Below are 21,005 nucleotides of genomic sequence, written 5' to 3'. Positions count from 1 at the left end.
TTTTAGATTTAGTCCGAGAGCTTTCTGTTCCTCCATTAAAGTCAATGGACGTGTCACTGTTCACGTCCAGAAAGGCAATACAGACATCATCAAAGTAGTCCATGTGACATCAGTGGCTCAATCTTAAATTTATCAAGCGTCGAGAATACTTTTTGTGCGCAAAAACAAACAAAAATAACGACTTTATTCCACTATTCATTTCCTTCTCTCTGGGCCTCGTAGAGTTTTTGCGCAGTGTTGCACGTCATCACGCATCACACATGACCAGCGTCGGCCAATAGTGAGCCTACGTGGTGACGTGCAACACAGACACGCTGCGCAAAAACACTACGAGGCCCAGAGAGAAGGAAATGAATAGTGGAATAAAGTCGTTATTTTTGTTTGTTTTTGCGCACAAAAAGTATTCTCGACGCTTGGTAAACTTAAGATTGAGCCACTGATGTCACATGGACTACTTTGATGATGTCTGTATTGCCTTTCTGGACGTGAACAGTGACACGTCCATTGACTTTAATGGAGGAACAGAAAGCTCTCGGACTAAATCTAAAATATCTTAAACTGTGTTCCGAAGATGAACGGAGGTCTTGCGGGCTTGAAACGACATGAGGGTGAGTCATTAATGACATAATTTTTATTTTTGGGTGAACTAACCCTTTAAATAGAAATATTTAGTAACACTATGGATTTCTTAAAAATCTTACATCAGCCAAGCACTACACAACTGGTATATCTTTTGTTATACTCACAAGTGTAAAGTTAATTTTGAAAAGCTATGAAAATACAAAAATGAACATACCGGTACATGAATTGAAATTTGCAGACTCAAAGATACATAAAATAATGTAATTGAACCATAACAATATAAGGGATTTTTTTAATTTCATAGACAATTAGCCAATTCTAACTACTTACCCTAGATCAACGGATATGTTGGATTAAAAGGTTTTATGTTGTGGTAGTAGCTTCATTAAATAATTGCATTGATTAAAGTGCTTAATTTGAGGTTATAAATATCATTTCTGTTGTATATAGCCTACAACACGCAATACTTTTAAGTAAACATAATTGAAATACAGTTTCTGACCATTAGACATGCATGCACACACTCATACCGAATGTGGTCAGATTATTCAGTATGACCTTTGACCCCGGTACTGGTCATTGATCTCATTCAATACCACGTCAGAACCTGAGACTGGATCTTCTGCTGCAGTGATTATCCTGTCGTCCATCGGGTTGCCTGCAATTACAGACAAAAAGCTACAATTTTGCACTTCCTTCACAATAAAACCTATTCAATCTAATTTGGCTAATGTATAAATATCGATTATTCAAATATCTCAATATTTAGATTTACTATTGAACTAAACGTTTAAATGTATAATATATGGTTGACATAGTTAATATTAGGCTCTATTCAAAAAATGAAATCAAGCTGAAAACAGAAAGACTAAAACAGGAAGAAGTTGTGCTACCATTTAAAGATCAGATAGCATCACCTGCTGTTTCAAACAGGAATTTCAGGTAATAAACGTATCGTATGCAGAAAGATTATTCACACTGATTATTAACACAGCCCGTCTAGCAGGTAATACTCACCGATGCCCATAGGCACATCAGATGTCAAACTGTCATGGTTCAGGAAAGATAATCTAGAATTGTTCGAATTCGATGAGTTGAATGAAGTCTTTTCCTTAGAGGCTTTGTTTATCTTCTGAGTTGCTGTGCGACTCCATTCTGTTGCGTAAGAGAAAAGGGTGTCAATTAGATAAATGCGTCACTTAACAGTAAGTCAGACACGCGCATGAACTAACAAAGGCCTCGTACCTGAGTTTTCTGACAATCTCAGTCTGCCACAACACAGGTATGTCCTCCATTGTCGTCTGACGTTCTCTTTCATTGCACAATGGAATATGAAGATGAATAATCCTACAAAGGGAAGGGTGCATTCTAGTGTCAACACACCATCAGAATGCTAAAAATAAACCGACATGTCACCTGATAATATGATGGATTCCAAGAAACTTTGACACTGTGAGTTGTGTTATCTGATTAAAGTAGCAACTGAAGACAACAACCCTGACAAAGTGGACAGTGTTAAAAAATTATTAGGCTACTGTTCACTAGTCTGGATTAAGATGACTGACTGACTGACTGACTGACTGACTGACTGACTGATTGATTGATTGATTGATTGATTGATCGATCGATACACTTCCGTTCAAAAGTTTGGGGTCATTAAGATTTGTTTTAAAATAATTTAATACTTTTATTCAGGAAGGAAATTGATCAAAGGTGACAGCAACGTTATACATTATTAACATTAAACATTGTAATTTTTTAAATGTTACTCAAAAGGTTACCTCACCTAAAAATGAAATAATTGTCATCAATTACTCTCACCCATCTTCTAAACACTATTTTAATGAAATCTGAGAGATTTCTGTCCCTATTGACAGCTACGCAACTACCACGCTTAGTTTTACAATCTCTTCATGAACTTTACGAAGCGTAAAAGGGGTAGTTGCGTGGACTGTCAATAGAGGACAGAAAGCTCTCAGATTTCATTCAAATATATTCTTTTGTGTTTCAAAGATGAAAGAAAGCCTTACAGGTTTGAAACGACATGAGGATGTTTTCATTTTTGGGTGAACTATCCCTTTAAGCACAAAATCAGCATATTAGACTGATTTCTGAAGGATCATGTGACTGAAGTAATGCCTGCTGGAAATGTAATTCACAGGAATACATTTCTTTTTAAACTATATTAAAATAGAAAACAGTTAGATTAATTTGTAAAAATAAGAGCATGAGATCATCAGAAACATTAAAAATCCCAAATATTTGACCGGTAGTGTAGTATGACCCACAAATGTGTTGCTTTAAAGCTACTACACTAAAGCTAAAATGTGAATTTAATTAATGAAGTAAAACTGTATTCAATTAAATAAAAAATCTTGATTTATATTGATTTATATTAATTTATATTAAGTGTATATTTTTATGTCCACTATTAATGTTTGATGTATAAACCTAAAAAGAAGCATTTTCAATTCGAATAAAATGCATTTGTATTGTGGTTTCACAATATAACTGTTATACCACAGCAGGTTTGCGGTTATCTTTTACATTCCTAAAGAACATCATTTGTAAAACAATGATTTTTCCCTCAAATTTTCTAATGACACCTCTTGCGGTCCTCAAGCCCCACGTTGAAAGCCACTGGCTGAAAAGTCATTTCAGAAGTGGATGAAGTTAATATATTTTGCTACAAGTTTTTGAAAACACACTTTTTTACTTTTCTTTATAATAACTTTCTGATGAATAGTGCACAATAATATTAGTTGTAGTACATTTAGTGTTCAATGGTAGAGCATCTGTGCAAATTGAGACCAACCTTGTAAAGTGTTAAAAATAGCAAACAGGTACATGAAGGCCAGGTGAACAGGACCCCAGGCGAAGAAAGCGAAGCCCCAGGTGAGGCCCAGAAGCACGGTGAGTCCGGCAACACTGCGCACCTCCTGCCAGCCGCTGCGAATCTGCACGTTGTGAGGGTTCTGCTTCTTAATGCGGCACAGCTGGATCATCACCACGATAAACATGGTGAAGTTCAGCAGGAAGACGAGACAGTAGTACGCCACCACAGCAACGTAGAAGGCAATGTCGTTTTTTATCCAGCAACTGTAGGAAAAAACACATTTTATAATAACAGTGTGACAGAAAACTGTAAGATTTCCTTTATTAGTCTGGAAGAGGGACTTTTAATTTAACACTAAAATAAATATGTGTGTGTGTATATATATCAACTTAGTCCTAAGAAATATAGGAATTGTTACTCACAAATCATCTGTTGTTCCATCTGTATACTTTCCATATGTCACAATGCCATAGTTGTCTTTGTCAATGGCTATGACGATTATGACTATGATGAGAGGAATGCCTTTAAAGAAAAAAAATGATGATGTCATATGACTAAACAATTTGAACAAAGCAGCCTTCAAAACTTGTGCAGATTAAATGTAAGTAACAGATCAGTCACGCACCCCATCCAGCAAATCCCATCTTCACCATAAAGCGGGTGATGTAGGTGTTAAACACCTTCACGAGGGCCAGGTACATGTGGAAGGCCTCCAGTGCCATCCAGGTAAAAGACGCCAGGAGGAAATAGTGCAGGAAAAAAGCAGTGGAGATGCAAAGACCCACAGCATCTGGATACAGAGCTAACCAACCGTCCAATAGGAACACCAGGTTGAGCAACAGCAAGGCCAAACACAGCTGGATAAGGATCTTAGATGGGATGTCTTTGCGCAGTTTACTGTAGAGAGATACAAAAAAAAAGATGTTATATTTTAAACATACACTACCATTCATAAGTTTGGAGTCGAAATGAATAATTCAGCAAGCATGCATTAAAAAGTGAAAAATGCTGTTCTATTCATCATAGAATTCTGAAAATCAAATAAAAGCAGACTTGGTGAGACTACAATATTACACAAGCTTAGTTAAATGGTGGATGGTTGAATGTTAAATGGTGACTCTATTGGTCAAAAGGATCCTTACCCAAAGGCCAGATAAGTGAGCAGGGTGATAGACAGGAAAATAGCCGAGATGCCACAGCCAATGTATGTAATGTATGTCAGGATGATGATATGCTCTGAAGGGACAGGAGTCCTGGAAATGTCCTGTCAGGCAAGATTTAACCAAACACAATTATGGCATCCCAAAGAATCTAAACGTCATGTTAAACAAGGATACGTCAAGGGATGCAAATTCTTTGTGCCGTTAACTCACTAGCAGAATACCGAAGCTGGTAAGGTGATTGCAGGCGCACTGCGTTTCTTCAGCAGAAGAATTAAGCACACGGCACCCAGAAGGATTCCAGCCGCCCGAGCTACCTGCAAACGGGTCACCAATGTTTAAAACACGCAAATCAAACTAAATTAAAAATCAGACTCATAACGAAGAGAACATTAAAACACAACTTTTACCATTAAAGGTAAAGTCCCAGAATACACAGGAAGCTTTATAGTCGATCTGTGGAGGAAGAAAAAGAGAGTAAGACAAGAAAACAACATTGTATTGAAGTATAAATCCCAATTCAGAGGCTGCGTCCTTCGAAGGACGGTGACTTCAAAGGCCACGCCTTAAATGTGGGCGGTCTAGCCTTTGGAGGACTGTTCGTCACCTAGCAACTTTGACAGTTGTCGTTAAAAAAGTTATATTCAACTGTCTGAAATGAAAAAAAGGGTTCACAACCTGGCTAAATATGTTCACCATTTATGTAAAGTATAAACTTTCTATTAAATCACATGTCAACATTTTAACAGATTTAAAGTGGGTTTTTTAAACATTTATATTGTTAGATTTTCTTACATTTAAAAATGTAATCCGACATTTTATATAATTTTGTGTAATCTGGCGTGCAGTGAATCTTGGGATAGATTCAAAGTAGGCCACAACAAATACATCCTTGGAAGGATGCAGCCTCTAAATTGGGACGCAGCTGTTGTGTTTGTTAAATCATTGTTTCAATAATTCTGAGTGATATTAATGTTATTTATTTTTACCGGAATGGGCTTTGTGTTTCGCAGGGTTATAAGCACTTCCTTCTGTAGATTAGAGATGCTCAGGTTAGCCACACTGCTACCCAATATCCCGCTGTTTAGTTCACGTCCTCCCAGCGATTTGTCCTGTATTTGAGAGAAATACAAAAAGAGTTCAGATATTGATTCAGCTGAATTAAACTTAAGCTTCCTATGGAGCACAATAACTACAGCAATACAAGCAGATTTTGATCTGAAATGTGCTAGCAAGATAACGCCTAGAGTATCGATATTATCAGTTCACACCACACCATTCAGCTATTTCAAATATGAGGCAGTCATTTTAATAGTAAGCAAACTCATTTGAATCAAAAGCATTGTTCAGTATCAGGAGATGCGCCCAGACCTGGAAGAAGGTGCTCTTCTGGAAGAAGTTGAACTGGACTCTGGATACGAGCTGCTGCTGGTCTGCAGTGAGGTTCTGCGTGAGGGATGCTGGGAGGGTGACTGAACCCAGAGCAGTGGACCCAGCCCTAAACACAATGTCTTCAGTCTCCAAGCCAGGGTTACTTCGAATCTGTAATGCCAAACATAGCATAACCAAATCATGTACTTTGGACTCATAAAAAAACTAAACATTTTCTTCATCAACATTTATTGTCACTTCATTTGTGTAGTGTTGTATATACGGCCATGATATAGAAAGTGATACGAAAGTGATTATTGTCAAAAGTGCCTGTAATAAAACCAGTTAATCTGGTAAAGTCAGAATCTGGTCAAATTTAATTTAATTTAATAGTAAATAGTTATGGAAGCTTGTTTCCACTACAGAATAAAACATTTTAAAAGATAATTATGACTTTTTATCTCACAATTGCTTAGAGTTTACATCTCTAAATTCTGACTTTGTTTCTCAGAATTGCGTAATATAAAGTCAGAAATATATATAGAATTTTATTTAAAGCAAATCAAACCAGAATTAGTATGGGGCCATCCCACATATAAATAAAAATGACAGCAACATATCCATTATCTAAAGTCTGTAAGATGAATCAGAATTAATGAAGGAGATGTTACCTGCAGGTTAGATGACTCCAATAAGGAGAAGGACGTCTCCTGAAAGTTGGCCCCGTCAACTTTCTTCACTGCCAGAGCCAGTGATTGTGAAAGTACTGACTGACTCGTCCCGGATACAACCAGTTTAAGACCCACTGTGTCCACAATCCCAATGGCCCTATAAAAACCAGAGGCAAACAGCTTGAGTGTCAATCAGACTATATTTAATAGTGTATTCTATGTACAGCTAAACCAAAAGTGAATAGTTTAGGTAAATATACTTTCTTGGTTGCCATTATAAGACACTCAATACTTTTATTGTTATATCAGAATAAATAGGGCGTTCTTGCACATGACACAGATCTTTTTGTAGAGGGCATCTCACCTCTTTGAGAAAGGAGTGATTACATCTACAGGAACATCAAGGAGGTTGTTGACAATATTGACGGAAGTGTTTGCCAAAGCCAGGCTGACATTGGGTCCAGACAAAAGTGACTCTAGCTGTGATAAGAGCTGATTCACCTGAGTGGCGTTTAAAGATGAAGCATTTGCACTCAAATTCAACAGTCCATCAACATCTATTGTCCCTGATGTGTTCGAGGATCCTAAACCAAGAGGAAAGGGAGACAAAGAGAAAAAAAATCTGCCGATTTATGACAGTAACAAGGTGAATCTCTAAAGACCTGTCAGTTTTGTCATTACTGTAACATTTGATTTGATTATTTGTCATTACAATAATATGACAATTATCATTTCTTCATGAAATTAGTCTGTGTATAAATAAATGCACACATACAGTACATATCCTACATTACCTGAGGTTGTTACATTAGCAGGTGAAGTTGGCACCGGTGTGACTGTAGCGTTGATGGATGTTATGTTTGAGAGTGAAGTTGGCATCGGTGTGACTGTAGCGTTGATGGATGTTGTATTTGAGAGCGTACTTGTAAAAGATGGAGGAGTTGTGGTGTTTTGGAATAGGGTTGCAGATGAATTACAGCTGTCATTTAGGGGAATGACTGTACTGCCCTCTGAGCTGTACAACGAATAATAAATAAAAAGCATTGTTAAAAACATTAACTGCATGTTTTTAATCATTTTAAATTGTGCACATTGTAAACATTTACACATATATATATGTGTTTAGGATGTACTGTATATTATTTGTATATTAATACTGTATATTATATGTATAAAACAAATATCATTTATAAATATACCTACATATATGACACATTATATACAAAGACAAGCATTGAGGTAGTTCTACTAACCAGTATCCGGTAAAGTTTGACTCAATGCAGAAGACTTCAGAACTGAAATTTGCACTTAAAGATGGCTGCCAGCTGAGAGATTGTTGTAAAGGATTCGTAGAATTATGAGAGCAGATTGCTGAAAAATCAACATAACCACATCATCAGATATATTCAGATATACTTTAGATATATAACTATGTTTGCAGAAGACACTTACCCACTCTGCTCACAACTCCGCCAAAGATCAACGCGTCGTTATGTGGTTCTAAGAGGGCCTTTAGAGCCGTGCGAATATCACACAAGTCCATGGCTGTATCTAGTTTAACTATAATTTTACAAATGTTCTCACTGGAAAAAAAGGAGCAGTACATGAACCACCCAGCAACTTGAAAACAAACTTTAATAGAACATAATGCTGCAAAGAGACTCAACATACCCAATCGTGAAATTGCAAATCACGTTTGAGTCCTACAGGAATCAAAATTGCAAATAGTTAGGAGATCTGAACCATTTTAAGACTGAAAAACATCTTACTTTTATTATTGATATGAAGATATCTTACCTGAAGGTGACTTATGAAAGTTTGTGAAATATTGCAAACATTTCTAAAATGGAGAAGAGAAAGAGGAGTGTTAAAGGTGCATTAAGCAAGTCTCTGAGTTTTTGCAGAACTATGCCCCCTCTGGCGGCAAGCGAAACTGCAACCAGAGGTGTGCACGCTCACGGACAAAAGTTTTCTTTTTTTTATCTTACGTGGGGTTTGCGTTGGTGTTTGAAATGAACTATAAGCAGGTCTCTTACAATCCATCTTCTACGGAGAATGCCGGCGAATACACAAACCTGCCAGACATAGCTATGTGAGCGTGCCGTGAATGCGCATGACGTCACGCCCAGTCTAAAATTCCGGCCCGAATCCCTCTTATTTATTTTACTTTACAGGATTATAGAGACAATCTCAGTGATCAGAGAAGGGCTCATTCAGCCTATCAGGCAATTGTTTAAGCATGTATGGGTTAGAAAACGGGTATTTTTAACATGAAAAGTTGCTTAATGCACCTTTAAAGTACTATATTCAATATTCAGGGAACACACACACAATGGTAAAACGAATGTATCTGGAAAATAAATGTAGACTTTTGAAAGGAAAAAGATACAGTAAGATTTGTCTAACTTACGACTTGGTTTCGCATGTTGAGTTTTTCAAAAAATGTGAAATCTGTTGACAAATAACAAAAAGAAATATATGGATCAATAGTACTATGACAAATCATTATGTAACTAATTAATTCAAATTTAGACATCTGAATTTAACACTACGTGTTACTTACTAGGCTTTCAGGGTTGTCCGTTGTATTAATCAAAGAAATGCTAGAGTAATAGTAAAAATCTAAAATAGAGGAAGAAGTGTAAGTATAATCTTTGACCTTAATATTTACATTCTACTACTTTATACTACAGACTCTTTACATGATAAACTTGTCTTACCTGAGCTTTTGCAGTATGAAGAACAATAACACGTTGGCGTTGCTTTATGGAAAAACAAAAGAAAACGTAATAAATAAATCATGACACACGACCGATCATAAATGTCTAATTGTCCATGAACATAAATAATCAGAAGCAAAGATCTTTAAATGTCACATTTCTGATGTATCTACATAGGAGGTTTATGAGAGAGGATAAAGGAAGCCTTACGTGGAATAGTAGAACAGACTTCGGAAGCACCAGTATCCAACGGAAAAATCACATTTGTACTGTTTCCACTACGAAAATAAGTACAATAAAAATGAGACAGGATATAAAGAAAACTAAGCATGTAAAAAATATATGTTGTACCCTACTCAAATAGGAATAAGCAGGATACAGATACCATCCTTTCCAGTTTGATTGTAAACTTACCATGAGATGTTCTGTGGTGCCGCTCTACATTCATCAAGTGTGAATGATTGATTGCATTTGTCGTATTGTCCAGCTGAGATCTGTGTAATGTCATTTGCACACACACCTGCCCAAAAACATATCCATCTCACTCAAATATTCACATCTTTTAGATTATGTGATATTAAAACAGTACAATTTTTTTGTATTTTAGTACAAAGCAGTATAATAGTGCACAACCTTTTTAAATCGAAACACTTTTTCCATTTCTCTACTAAAATAATCATATCTGGTATGATGGAACAGATGGAACAACATAGCACTTTTATTCTATATAAAAACAATATAATAAGCAAAAATGTTGACATATAATAACCAAAATTATTAGTATTAGTATTATTAAAAGACAAGAATTAGGAGGATTTTACTAACCCACTCTTTCTATTTGTCCCACCACACTGACATTGATGTTCGAGTTAATCTCCGTCTCTACCGTATTTCTAAGGCAGCAAACATCAGCAGGAACACTCAGCTTCAGAAGAATATAGCATTGTGCAATCCTGTCAGAAAACACCAGGATGATGAAAAGCTCACAGCTTAAAATCATTTCATCTATTGCTTGAATATGTTTAAAATGGAGGAGAGAAGCATTTGGTACTGACTTTGTAATATTTTTTTGATCACATGTGAGCCCCATGGCCTAATATTGAAAAATAAAAGTAAATGTTGTGCATTCATATCATATGAAATCTGATGAAATAGGAAGGTAACTGATTCAGCACTTACTTGAAACATGCTGAAACTGCAGAACAGACAAAAGGAGAAATTGTTATATTGTTATACAACTTTTCAAAGCACAGGAAACCCTGCAGACAGTTGATTCATCATCTCTGTCCTTGTGTGAATTGAAGTCAGGGACAAAAATGGCAACCGAAAGCTCTTTAAACATCCCCAGTTAAATGAAGGAATTAACTTTGTGACAGCCATTAATACATGATGATAAAATACATCGGGTTTTTTTAAGTTAAAGAAAGTAAACAAATTAAATAAGCATTCAGTTTGAAGGTACTAACATATCCTTGAGTGAGAACATTTAGGTTTATAAGGTCACTACAGTGTGCTGTACCTTATGCTGGTAGTTGTTGAATTTGTGTCGCTCAAGCTGCGACGTGATACTGAATCAGAACCAGGAGCACATGCCTCTAGTTTGGGTCTGAAAAGCTCCTTAAGCTGAAAAACACATTAAATTACTGCTTTTCAAAGAATGACAGAAAACTGTAAAGCATTTACATATTTTCTTATAGACACCATAATTGCTTTATCTATTCCGTTAACCGTTATCTAATTATTAACTGTATTAAATTAAATAAAATTTGAAAAACGCAATATATAGTTATTGTAAAATTGTACATTTTAATGTTTTCAATATTATTAACAGTTGTAATAAATATCAACGATATAGCAAATAGCCCCCCCGGTTTCACAGACAAGGCTTAAGCCCAGCAAGCAATTTTGCGTTTAAAAGGCGTCTAATAGTCCAAACACAGGCCAAAAATATGTCACTGCCATTGTTTTGTCTCAAAAAGCACACCATATTTTTTTTTCTAAGGCATGTTTATAAAAGCTACTTAAATATCCTAATTGAACTAAGGCCTAATCGTGGCTTAATCTAAGCCCTGTTTGTGAAACCAGGCCAAAATAATAAAAATAAAATAACTGAGTCAGTATCATTCCTGAACTTACGTGTGTTGTGACATTTTGTTCACTTTGGGGTGTTCCCTTTATCTCTACAGATGTAGTAATCCAGTAGTAAAATACTAACAAAGACCAAAAGAGTCAGTTATGCATTGTATTCCTTCCATTTAACAGGAAAATGTCCCATTATGTTTGTTGAAATTGTAATATTTACCACCATCACAGCTTTTAGAAAAGTCACATGGTGCGGGTGCTGCAACTAAACAAGAATAACTTAATATTAGATAAAGGGGGGTAAAATAAGATAGAAAGTGCACACAAAGGTAAATCTTTTACATTATGTCTTACCGGTCGTGGTAAATGTTTGGTTAATGGTTGTCATCAGCGGTGTTGTATCATTTGTGTAGGCAGAGGATGATGGTTCGGGCTTGAAGATGATATTGGCAATGAGTCTATTAATATGGTGCCTGATAACATATAGTAGGATGGAAATGGAGCGTTTGTGCTAATAATGGTATAGTAGTACTTACTGTTGCTGTGAATGTTGTGGAGTTTGTGGTTGTTTCCAAAAAAGTTGTGTTTTCAGGTGATGTGGAGATTGTGGTTGATTCAAAAAAGGTTGTGTTTTCAGTAGATGTGGAGATTGTGGTTGATTCAGAAAAAGTTGTGTTTTCAGTAGATGTGGAGATTGTGGTTGATTCAGAAAAGGTTGTGTTTTCAGTAGATGTGTATGGTGTGTTTTCCGTCGTTAGATTATCAGTGCTGTGTAAATCCGGCGTAACTGTCATTGCTGGGATTGTTGTGCTTATGTTAGAAGATGTGGTTGAGGTTTCCGTCATTGTTGTTGTATTTAGCACGGTAAGAGAGCTTGTTGTCAATGGCACTGTCGATGAGTAACTAGGACTTTCGGTTGTAAAGTTATCTGTGGTTCCTCCAGTCGCTGTTGTCAAATTTATGGCTAAAGTTCCTGCAAATGTTGAGACGACTGAAGGTCCAGTTGTTGTGGCAGTTGTGTTTGACGTTACTGTAGGGGGAAAAAAAATACAGAAAAGATTAAATCACATTAAATGTATCGTTATAACATGCATCATGTTAAAATATCCTAATTTAACTTGATATATAGATAGATAGATTTTTTTTAATGAAGGGCTACTCTTTATCTGTCTATATCTCTTTCTTATTGTCTGCTCATTTAGCTGATTCATAAGTATACGTTGAAATTGGCTTTTGTTTTCTGATAGACTAAAACATGTCCAGCAGGTTGACTGAGTTGTATTTGTATGTTTGGTTCAGTCAAGCTATTGTGTTTAAAAGCGATCACGGCACATATTTTAAGTGACTCAGATACACTCCCATTACAGGAACAGAGAACAATATATCTGAGATGTTTCTCTTAATACTAGTAGAGACACGCAGACAAATACACACGTCGTCTGAACAAACTGCTGCTTATACAGTATATACGGCCTAAATACATTGACTGTGGGAAATATGTTAATATACAGTGGGGTAAAAAAAAGAGAGGATTCAAACCTGGAAATAAAATGTTAGGATTTAAAAACAAATCTGCAACTAAAAACATTATGATGTACAATGAATAAGAAAGATTTACAATTATGTAGTATTTCTAGATCACTAATCAGATAACCAGATTTGTGATCATGTGAACAAATTTTGTCATGTTTCTTCCACTGAGACACAATAACACGCAGGATCACATGATCATCAGGTTTTGCATAAACACTAATAATATGACTAATAATACATGTCTTCAAAATGAGACAAGTATTTTCACTAGCAGTATTTTGGACTGAATACAGAATACAGGATAAGACCTCTGGATCTCCATTAGAAGTCACACAAGCCATTGTTACCACATTGTGCAAATAGACGTTTTACTTTCATCGTCTACCTTTGTTCTATAGACTCAAATGCGGGGCAGTATTGTGGCATATTGGTGAGCAAACAGGAGGACAATCCCTGAAAATAAGTAGAGCTGTATATTGATCACAGGTGTGTCTTACACAAGCACCAGACTTTACCTGGATGGCACAGCAGGAGCAGGACCAGGACCAGGAAGAACACATAATCCAGACGACTCCATCTACTCAATCGTTTGCTCGCCATCTCTCTGAAATACACAGAAAGAAAGCTCACTTGGCATCAGATGCAAAGAAATTACTCAAAAGAAACTAGTAATAAAATTTCCGAAATATAGCTGTAGGGAATGTCCCACTTTCAATTTTATGTTTATTTTGTAAATCCATAAGGCTAAACCAACAGAATCATTTGCTTAACCTTTTCAGTTTGTCAAGAGCTTTCAAAGTTAAATCAATAGTGGGAGTGCAGTTAAATACAACTGACCAGATCTAATGTACAGTAAAGAAAAGTGAATGTTATCAGTGATTAGGCATTGGGAGGAAATAATCGATGAATATTGATGAATAGCTAAATGAATAACTTTTGTTTAAAATCTCACTATAATAGGATCTAAATAATGCTAACTATTTTTTAATTCATAATTTGAAAGTATATCATTCTTAAAGGAAATAAAATGCATTACACGTCTTTATATTTTCAAATGTGCATTCACTTGCACAACACTCACCAAGGCTGCTTTTATTTGGCCAGAAATACAGTAAAACAGTAATATTGTGAAATATTACTACAAATATTTAAAAACATTTCTGTGATGTTAAAGCTGAATTTTCCGCATCATTACTCCACTCTTTCGTGTTACATGATCCTTCAGAAATCATTCTAATATGCTGATTTGCTGCTCAAGAACAACTTTTTTTTTTATTATTATTATCATCAATATTGAAGGAACTGTAGGGTGATGGGAATGGTTCAGGTGGAGTGAGGGTTTGCCATTCCCATCACCCTACAGTTCCTTCAATATTGAATACAGTTGTGTTGCTAAATAGTTTTGTGGAAAACCATGATACTTTTTTGTAAGAATCTTAAATAGATCATTAGAATGTTCAAAAGAACAGCTTTTTATTTGAAATAGAAATATTTTGTAACATTATAAATGTCTTTACTTATGATGCATTTAATTTGTCCTCCTTACTAAATAAAAGTATTAATTTCTTTCAAAAAATAGCATATAAGCTATTTGACAGTATTTTGATTTCTAGATCAAGTATCAGCAGTTCTACTCTGTCGTTACATATAAATTAATGTTATGCTGTTGTTTTTTAATATGGATTCTTTTGATTATGAAACTACTTAATCTAACTTCATATCAACAATGCTATACAATATACAACAATACACAATTTATTTATAGCTAATAACAAAATCACAAATTTACTACCGACACCTTTAATTAACCAAATCAACATACAGTCAGAAGCTCTTTTTTTTCAGCACGACTACATTTTAATCATAAAATGAAGACAACATATTTCATTAATTCATTCACAATTATAATAAATTCATTTATTCATCACATACCTTGAGGACAGTTGTGTAGAAAGACTGCTGTGCTTCACATGATCTCCACAGACGCACCAAACCATGGATATTCTTCACTCACACAGAAAGGTTTCTCTGTTTTCCCACAGAATATCTGGAATCAGCCCTGCTAGAATGTGTCCTTCCAAACTTCAGAAAAATCCAAAACAGACAAAAGTCTCTTAGTAACTAAACACACGGTCAGGTTTGGCTGTCTTGTGAAGTGTATCAGTGAACACTAAGTTATGTGCACCACCCATCTGAACCAAAATTTCAACACACACCCTGTAGGCTACTTCCCCTTAAATACTTAACTTGCCCTTAACTTCCCTTTAAATACTTAAAATTATATTTAATAAATATATATATATATATTAAATACATATATATAAATTATTATAATTATTAAATTATTATAATAATAATAATTATCCTATTTTTCAGTATATATGCATTTATTTAATGCATATTTAGAATGTAAAAAAAAAAAAAAAGTATATATTTTTAAATGGTTATCTTTTTGCGATACTGTGATTTCATGTATCTGTTGTAAATCAGCTCCATTGACTAACAGGTATGGCTGCTTTTAACAGGCAGAGCTTTTATTTCAGTGGAATAACCGCTTTGGGTTTTATGTCAGTCAGTGTAAGTGGTTTCACCCACACTTGCATCATAGTTATGACTTTGTAAAACTGTCTTATCAAACGGAGTAGGTGGGGTTTGCATCTGGCCACACCTTTCTCATGCTTTGTTTTCAGCTGTTTACTTGTTACAGTTTTTTTTATTCGCTTTGGTACTATTTTCACAAGTTAGGTGTACATTTTCCAAACTCTTAGTGCTAATATCACAACAGATCATCAAAAGTGCACTTTTTTCAAACATTTCATTATGTTTTCAATTGTGTTAGCACAATACACAAAATCACAAAGTATCCTTTTCACAACACAAAATAAGTGTTTCATCTACATACATGTTTCATTCACAGTAACTGCCTTTCATAAAGCTCTTACTACCAAACTTTTGATTTGCATCTCTTCTTGTTCAGTTTATTACATTTGTCTATTATTTAATCCAACTGATCTTAATGGTTAATCAATGAATCATTTGGTACACCTATAGATTTCAATAGATATTGATTCTATATACAGTTTCTATAGAACTTGTTTGCAATTTCTGATATGGAAAACCAAATGTAATGAATTATTTTTACATAAGTGATTTATAGATAATAACCTCCATCATGTTCAAAGTGTGTGAACACGCATGTGTGTGTGTGTCTGTGAGAGAGAGAAAGATACAGAGAAATTTGCCATTTGTGCAAATACTGTAAAGCAGAATAGAGTATAAGGGAGAGGAAACAGTCAATGACTGTAAAACATTAGATCGATCAGAGAAGCATCAGTAGAAGGGAGACAGATGGCATCAAATACAGCATTTTACATTACAGTATGTATGCCATGTGATACTGTAAACATGGTAGAGATATGGTAGTTAGATTACTGTTACTCACCCTTCATCTGTAAAGGTCCACTACAGTATATTCAGTCAAATAGTCAAACTCATTTACTGTATTCATTGCCAGCAAACTCTGTTCTAGCACAGAACATCATGGCTGTGCTTCATCACACCTTTTGATAACACACTGGATAGATACTATTACAAACATGGATAAAATTACATAAGTCAGGTTATGCACGTGTATTTTCTAATGTGGCATAGCCTGTTTTACTGTAATTAATTCAGCAACAACGGTGATTTGAAACATGTATCTTGCATTGTTTGCTGTTGGATGAACTGATTGTTAAAAGTACTAAATGGAAAGAAGATCACACTGTTGTGTTTCTGTGATTAAACCAAATGTTCTCATTACATATTACAATAATCTTGTGTTTGAAACGATGATTATGTGGACTGAAAACATGTGCAACTGACTGAAAGCATTGCATCAGGTTTTGAAAGAATGACTCGCTGTGTTACAAGTGTGATCGGTTTGGATTTTTGTACTAAGAGTTTTGAAAATGTACACCTTACTTGTGAAAATAGTACCAAAGCGAATAAAAAAAACTGTAATTTGTCTCCATGATGAGAGTAAGATTTAATCTGTATAGGTTTAAACCTGTTTTATATCCATTTCTTTTGTAACAGTCTTTCAGTAATTTCTCTCTATCGTTAGTCTCCTCTTCCTGTCAACTCCAAATCCTCATTTGACCCACCGAGGATGGTACATTGCCTTCTTGCTTATTACACAGTGATACAAATTTGTGACGAAATGGAACATTACGCATGCCACAATATTAGATTTAAGTAGCAGGAAGTCCATATTAGAGAAAGCAATATAGCAATAAGCTTAATTGAATTCAGGAAGCATTAGTCAACACATTAATTTGTCCCCCACCCAGCAGATTTACTGTATGTATGAGTAATGTACATACTATTTTACTAAATATGCAACATTTCTAATCTGTGTGAAAATAAACAATATTAATAAGGCTACCACTGATTGACCTAATTTGAGCTTGTATGCAGCGCGCGCACACACACACACACACACACACACACACACAAATGTGATAAAGCGTTCATGCAGCCCCATATAAGTCTGCATTCTGTATTATACCCTTGCGTAATTGTATCTTTTCTTTATTTTGCACATATATTTTATTTATATATTCTCTATTATATACCTTTAATATTACCTTTATATCTAGAATTTTACCTTTTTGAAATTTTACTCAAGTTATTATAGTGGCTCTGTTCTAGACGACACAGATACGAGGCTGAAAACTAGTTGGCACGAAACTGCGTAAAAGCTGCGCATTTTGATGCCCTTGATGAACCTTTCCTCTAGCGCGGAAGTCGCCGTTCGAGTACGGCAAAAACACGAAAAGGGTCCACTCCGGTCTACGCAAATAATTATTCTCTAAGAGTGTATTGTAAATTGTGCACATTCTGCGACCTGAAAATGCATAACACTTTAAAAAACTGGAAGCAGACGTTTGCGGGGTTTGCACCGGATTCAGAGTTAACATGTGGGATAGTGTTTGTGATTGTGCTGTCATGTGTTTTTAGCTTCATACCATATTACTTTGATCTCTCGGAACACTTTTTCAGTCTGGAGTCCAGTGCTGTCATCAGTGGCCATGGTAAGAGCTGTTTACCATTTATACTTCCAAGTACTATAAGTTACTTACAATTCATGTCTATAACGAATGTGTTAATCACGCTATGTTTGGCAGGCGTACCTTAAACACCTCAAAATGAGAATTTTGTGGTTTTTCGTCCATGTCTACTACCTCAGGTCCCAAGGATATGCTAGTGTACTTCTAAACGTTGACAAAATTCCCTTTTAGTACATTTAAAATACAGTCTTGCTTCAGGGAAACTGACCATAAATATTGTTGATAGATTTTTGTCCAAAAAAAAAAGTGCTAGAATGAGAATGGCCTGCCCACTAAAACGTGACTAGGAAGTAGCATGTTCTATGACTGAAACTTGTTATTGGTAATTTAAACACATATACAAAGGAAGACGAGTTATTTAGTTATGCCCCGCCCCCTCTCACGTATGTTAGCCAATCAGAAAATCTGTATTGGGTCTCGGGCAACCTCGACAAATGGCGTGAATTTGGGGGTGGGGCTAGCTGAGTGATGGGGGAGTGCTTGTGCGCATAAATCCTTTACAGCAATTTTTAAAATGTTGAAAGAGATTTAGTTTATTATTATTCAAACAAAGCAATTATTAATAAACATTATGTTTTACTAGTATGCAGTATTCTGGTTCCAGAAGTAAAAATCCTGTTAATTTTCCATAAGGGAACAGATTTTTTTAATTATAAAATTATAACTTCTAAACCATTAAAGACAGGGCTACAAGAGCTACAAGGTTGTTAATTGATGGTATATGCTTTTTTATATATATATTATATATATTCAGTACTGTGCAAAAGTCTCAGGTATGTTAATACCCCCCCCCCCCCCCCGTTCTTTTTTATTTATTTTTTGTGAACCTACCTTGTGTTGCTTAATTTTTGTCCCCTTTCTTCACAGTCTACAAACTCTTCACCTATTTCCTATACCACAAGAACATGATAGATTTTTTCCTGGGTGGCATCCTGATGGTATTTCCCTGCAGTGGGCTGGAAAGAGGGATTGGAACTGTCAGATTCCTGTACCGGTCACTGCTGCTGTCGTCCATCAGTGGACTCTTACATGTGTTGCTGGAGTCCCTGCTGTTCTCCCCGTCCAGTAGGAGCTCAGTAAATGGGTTCACCCCATTAGCTCTCTCTGTCCTGGGAATGATAACCATCAGTTCCTCCATGAAGAAGGCATATATTATGGGCGTCAGTGTGCCTACTGCATCTCTACCCTGGATCATTCTAATAATTATAACTCTCTTCTTTCCAAACACGGCCTTTATTTGTAACGTCCTGGCCATCATCACCGGAATTTTATGTATCCTTAATTCTTAGATGCATGTAATATTTACGATTTTTTGTTTCAAAATACAGACCTGGATTTTAACGCTGACAATCCTATGATGTAGTTAAATCAGTGTAGAGTCTGTTCCTTAACTTAGTACTTTCAGATGGAATGGGATGGTTTTCATTGTTGGAGATGTCAGAATCTAGAGCTTCCGTCTTGGATAAGAAGTTCCCTTTTCGCTTGCTAAAGCAGATACCTGGTGTCCAGTTCATCCCTGCATCGGCCGAAGAACGCAAAAAGCCACTTGACTTCACGTGAGTGATCAATGAAACTTAAATATAATAATTAACAAAGAATAAAATAAACACAAGACATGGGTCTTAAAAGTTGTAGTAGGTCCCTTCTAGTCCTTAAAAAATCTTAAATTCAGTTTTAGCAAATATAATGTCATTAAAAAGTCTTAAATATCTTAAAAGGTATAACAAAGGTCTTAATGATCATTTTAAAAAGACGGAAATTTGTGGACGGAAAAAGCGGAATCACAAAACATCCTAATGTGATAATTAAACTTCAATCCAGAGCGCTGCATGTTTCAGAGTAAAAACGCAGTAAAAATGTGCCACTGTTCAATGTTCTACACTAAAGGCTTCAATTAATTTATAACAAATGATTGCATATTGTTGATGAATTATGACATGCATGTTTTATCTTCCTCATCTTTTGGAACAAGCAACTGTTTCAAAGTAGTGAAACCGTGTATTTCGGGCTTGTTTGAAATGAAAAATACCAGATTATGCATAAAACCTTTTATTATTATTATTGGTATCTTTTTAATATTATGTCCTTGTTGAATGTGCCACAGCTTGTTTAATTAAGTAAAATAATCTGAGATGCATTATTTTGAAATTGTATGGGTTTATTCTGTATGGACATGCAGAACATTCATTTTATCTGTGCAGGTTTTAAGAAAAGGTCTTGATTTTAAAACTCTGCAGATACCCTGGTACATAGGTAACTGTGCTTATTTATAATATTTTTATATATTTTATAATTCCAGAAACGTTCCACCAGGGTCATACCCAGTGCAGGCGTACGCCCCAGTAAATGCAGTCAATGGTCCAGCTACAGGAAGCCTGCCCAACACATTCGATGGCTGGCCCGTCTCAATGTACCCTCAACAGAAGTTCACATTGCCTTCCCCTCTCACTGGAGCCGGCACTGGTCACAATCACGGTCACAGTCATAGTCATGGGCATCACCATGGGCACAGCCATCACACCGGCAGCCCGTGCATGCCAGTGTCCCCATACGCTCAGCATCAGTTCAGACCTCCGTTTAACATAACAGAGCAGTGTTTCAGTGAACTACCTCGGCCAGGAGTGCCGTTCACACCTCAGGTCTCGCAGTCTGAGTCTGGAGTGCCTGGATTTCCCACAAATCCTCCTGGAACTTCTGTGCCATTCTCATCCTAGGGTTTTGATGCCTTATCTGCAGTTTTTTGTTGTTGTTTGTTTTCTTCTTTAGATACCTCATGTCTTGTTCCCAGAATGCCTCCATCTTTAATACCTGGGTGATGTTTAACTTGTTATTTTTTTTTATACAGTTGCCGTTTTAATACAGAATATTTTTATCTTTGTGTACCTTAAATTAAATAAAACCTTTATATATATATATATATATATATATGCATTTTTTAT

The 21,005-nt window shown here is 35.6% G+C and overlaps 2 protein-coding genes across 3 annotated transcripts; one reads left to right on the top strand and one right to left on the bottom strand.

Annotated features, from left to right (window-relative positions):
• The first annotated feature begins 272 nt into the window (after positions 1-272).
• On the top strand, positions 273-20,985 carry rhbdd2 (rhomboid domain containing 2). Of its 2 annotated transcripts, none has more exons than XM_081355232.1 (4): positions 273-608; positions 18,934-19,338; positions 19,472-19,622; positions 20,366-20,979. In XM_081355232.1, exons 1-4 carry the CDS (start codon positions 572-574, stop codon positions 20,778-20,780), a joined length of 1,008 nt encoding a protein of 335 aa, XP_081211358.1. In that variant the 5' UTR covers positions 273-571; the 3' UTR covers positions 20,781-20,979. The 2 variants fall into 2 exon arrangements, with proteins under 2 accessions (XP_081211358.1, XP_081211357.1); XM_081355231.1 differs by lacking the exon at positions 273-608 and adding an exon at positions 17,721-18,030 and having other exon boundaries at positions 20,366-20,985.
• Positions 531-15,105, bottom strand: LOC308684136 (uncharacterized protein). Its single transcript, XM_081355230.1, has 33 exons — positions 14,888-15,105; positions 13,471-13,559; positions 11,959-12,452; positions 11,777-11,855; positions 11,643-11,687; positions 11,477-11,550; positions 10,860-10,963; positions 10,520-10,535; positions 10,396-10,433; positions 10,166-10,293; positions 9,755-9,860; positions 9,551-9,618; positions 9,341-9,382; positions 9,184-9,242; positions 9,031-9,071; positions 8,418-8,460; positions 8,292-8,323; positions 8,073-8,203; positions 7,874-7,991; positions 7,415-7,635; positions 6,985-7,204; positions 6,621-6,777; positions 5,950-6,120; positions 5,568-5,690; positions 4,989-5,034; positions 4,792-4,895; positions 4,561-4,682; positions 4,044-4,315; positions 3,841-3,940; positions 3,398-3,681; positions 1,828-1,929; positions 1,600-1,737; positions 531-1,240 (listed from the first exon to the last, which is right to left on the bottom strand). The coding sequence occupies exons 1-33, from the start codon at positions 14,950-14,952 to the stop codon at positions 1,131-1,133; spliced, it is 3,942 nt and encodes a 1,313-aa protein (XP_081211356.1). The 5' UTR covers positions 14,953-15,105; the 3' UTR covers positions 531-1,130.
• Positions 20,986-21,005: the final 20 nt, after the last annotated feature.

The sequence above is a fragment of the Scardinius erythrophthalmus genome (genome assembly GCF_964197995.2).
Source record: "Scardinius erythrophthalmus genome assembly, chromosome: 23".
Lineage (NCBI taxonomy): Eukaryota > Metazoa > Chordata > Actinopteri > Cypriniformes > Leuciscidae > Scardinius > Scardinius erythrophthalmus.
The sequence above is the reverse complement of the archived record's forward strand: the minus strand, read 5'-3'. Positions and strand labels throughout refer to the sequence as shown.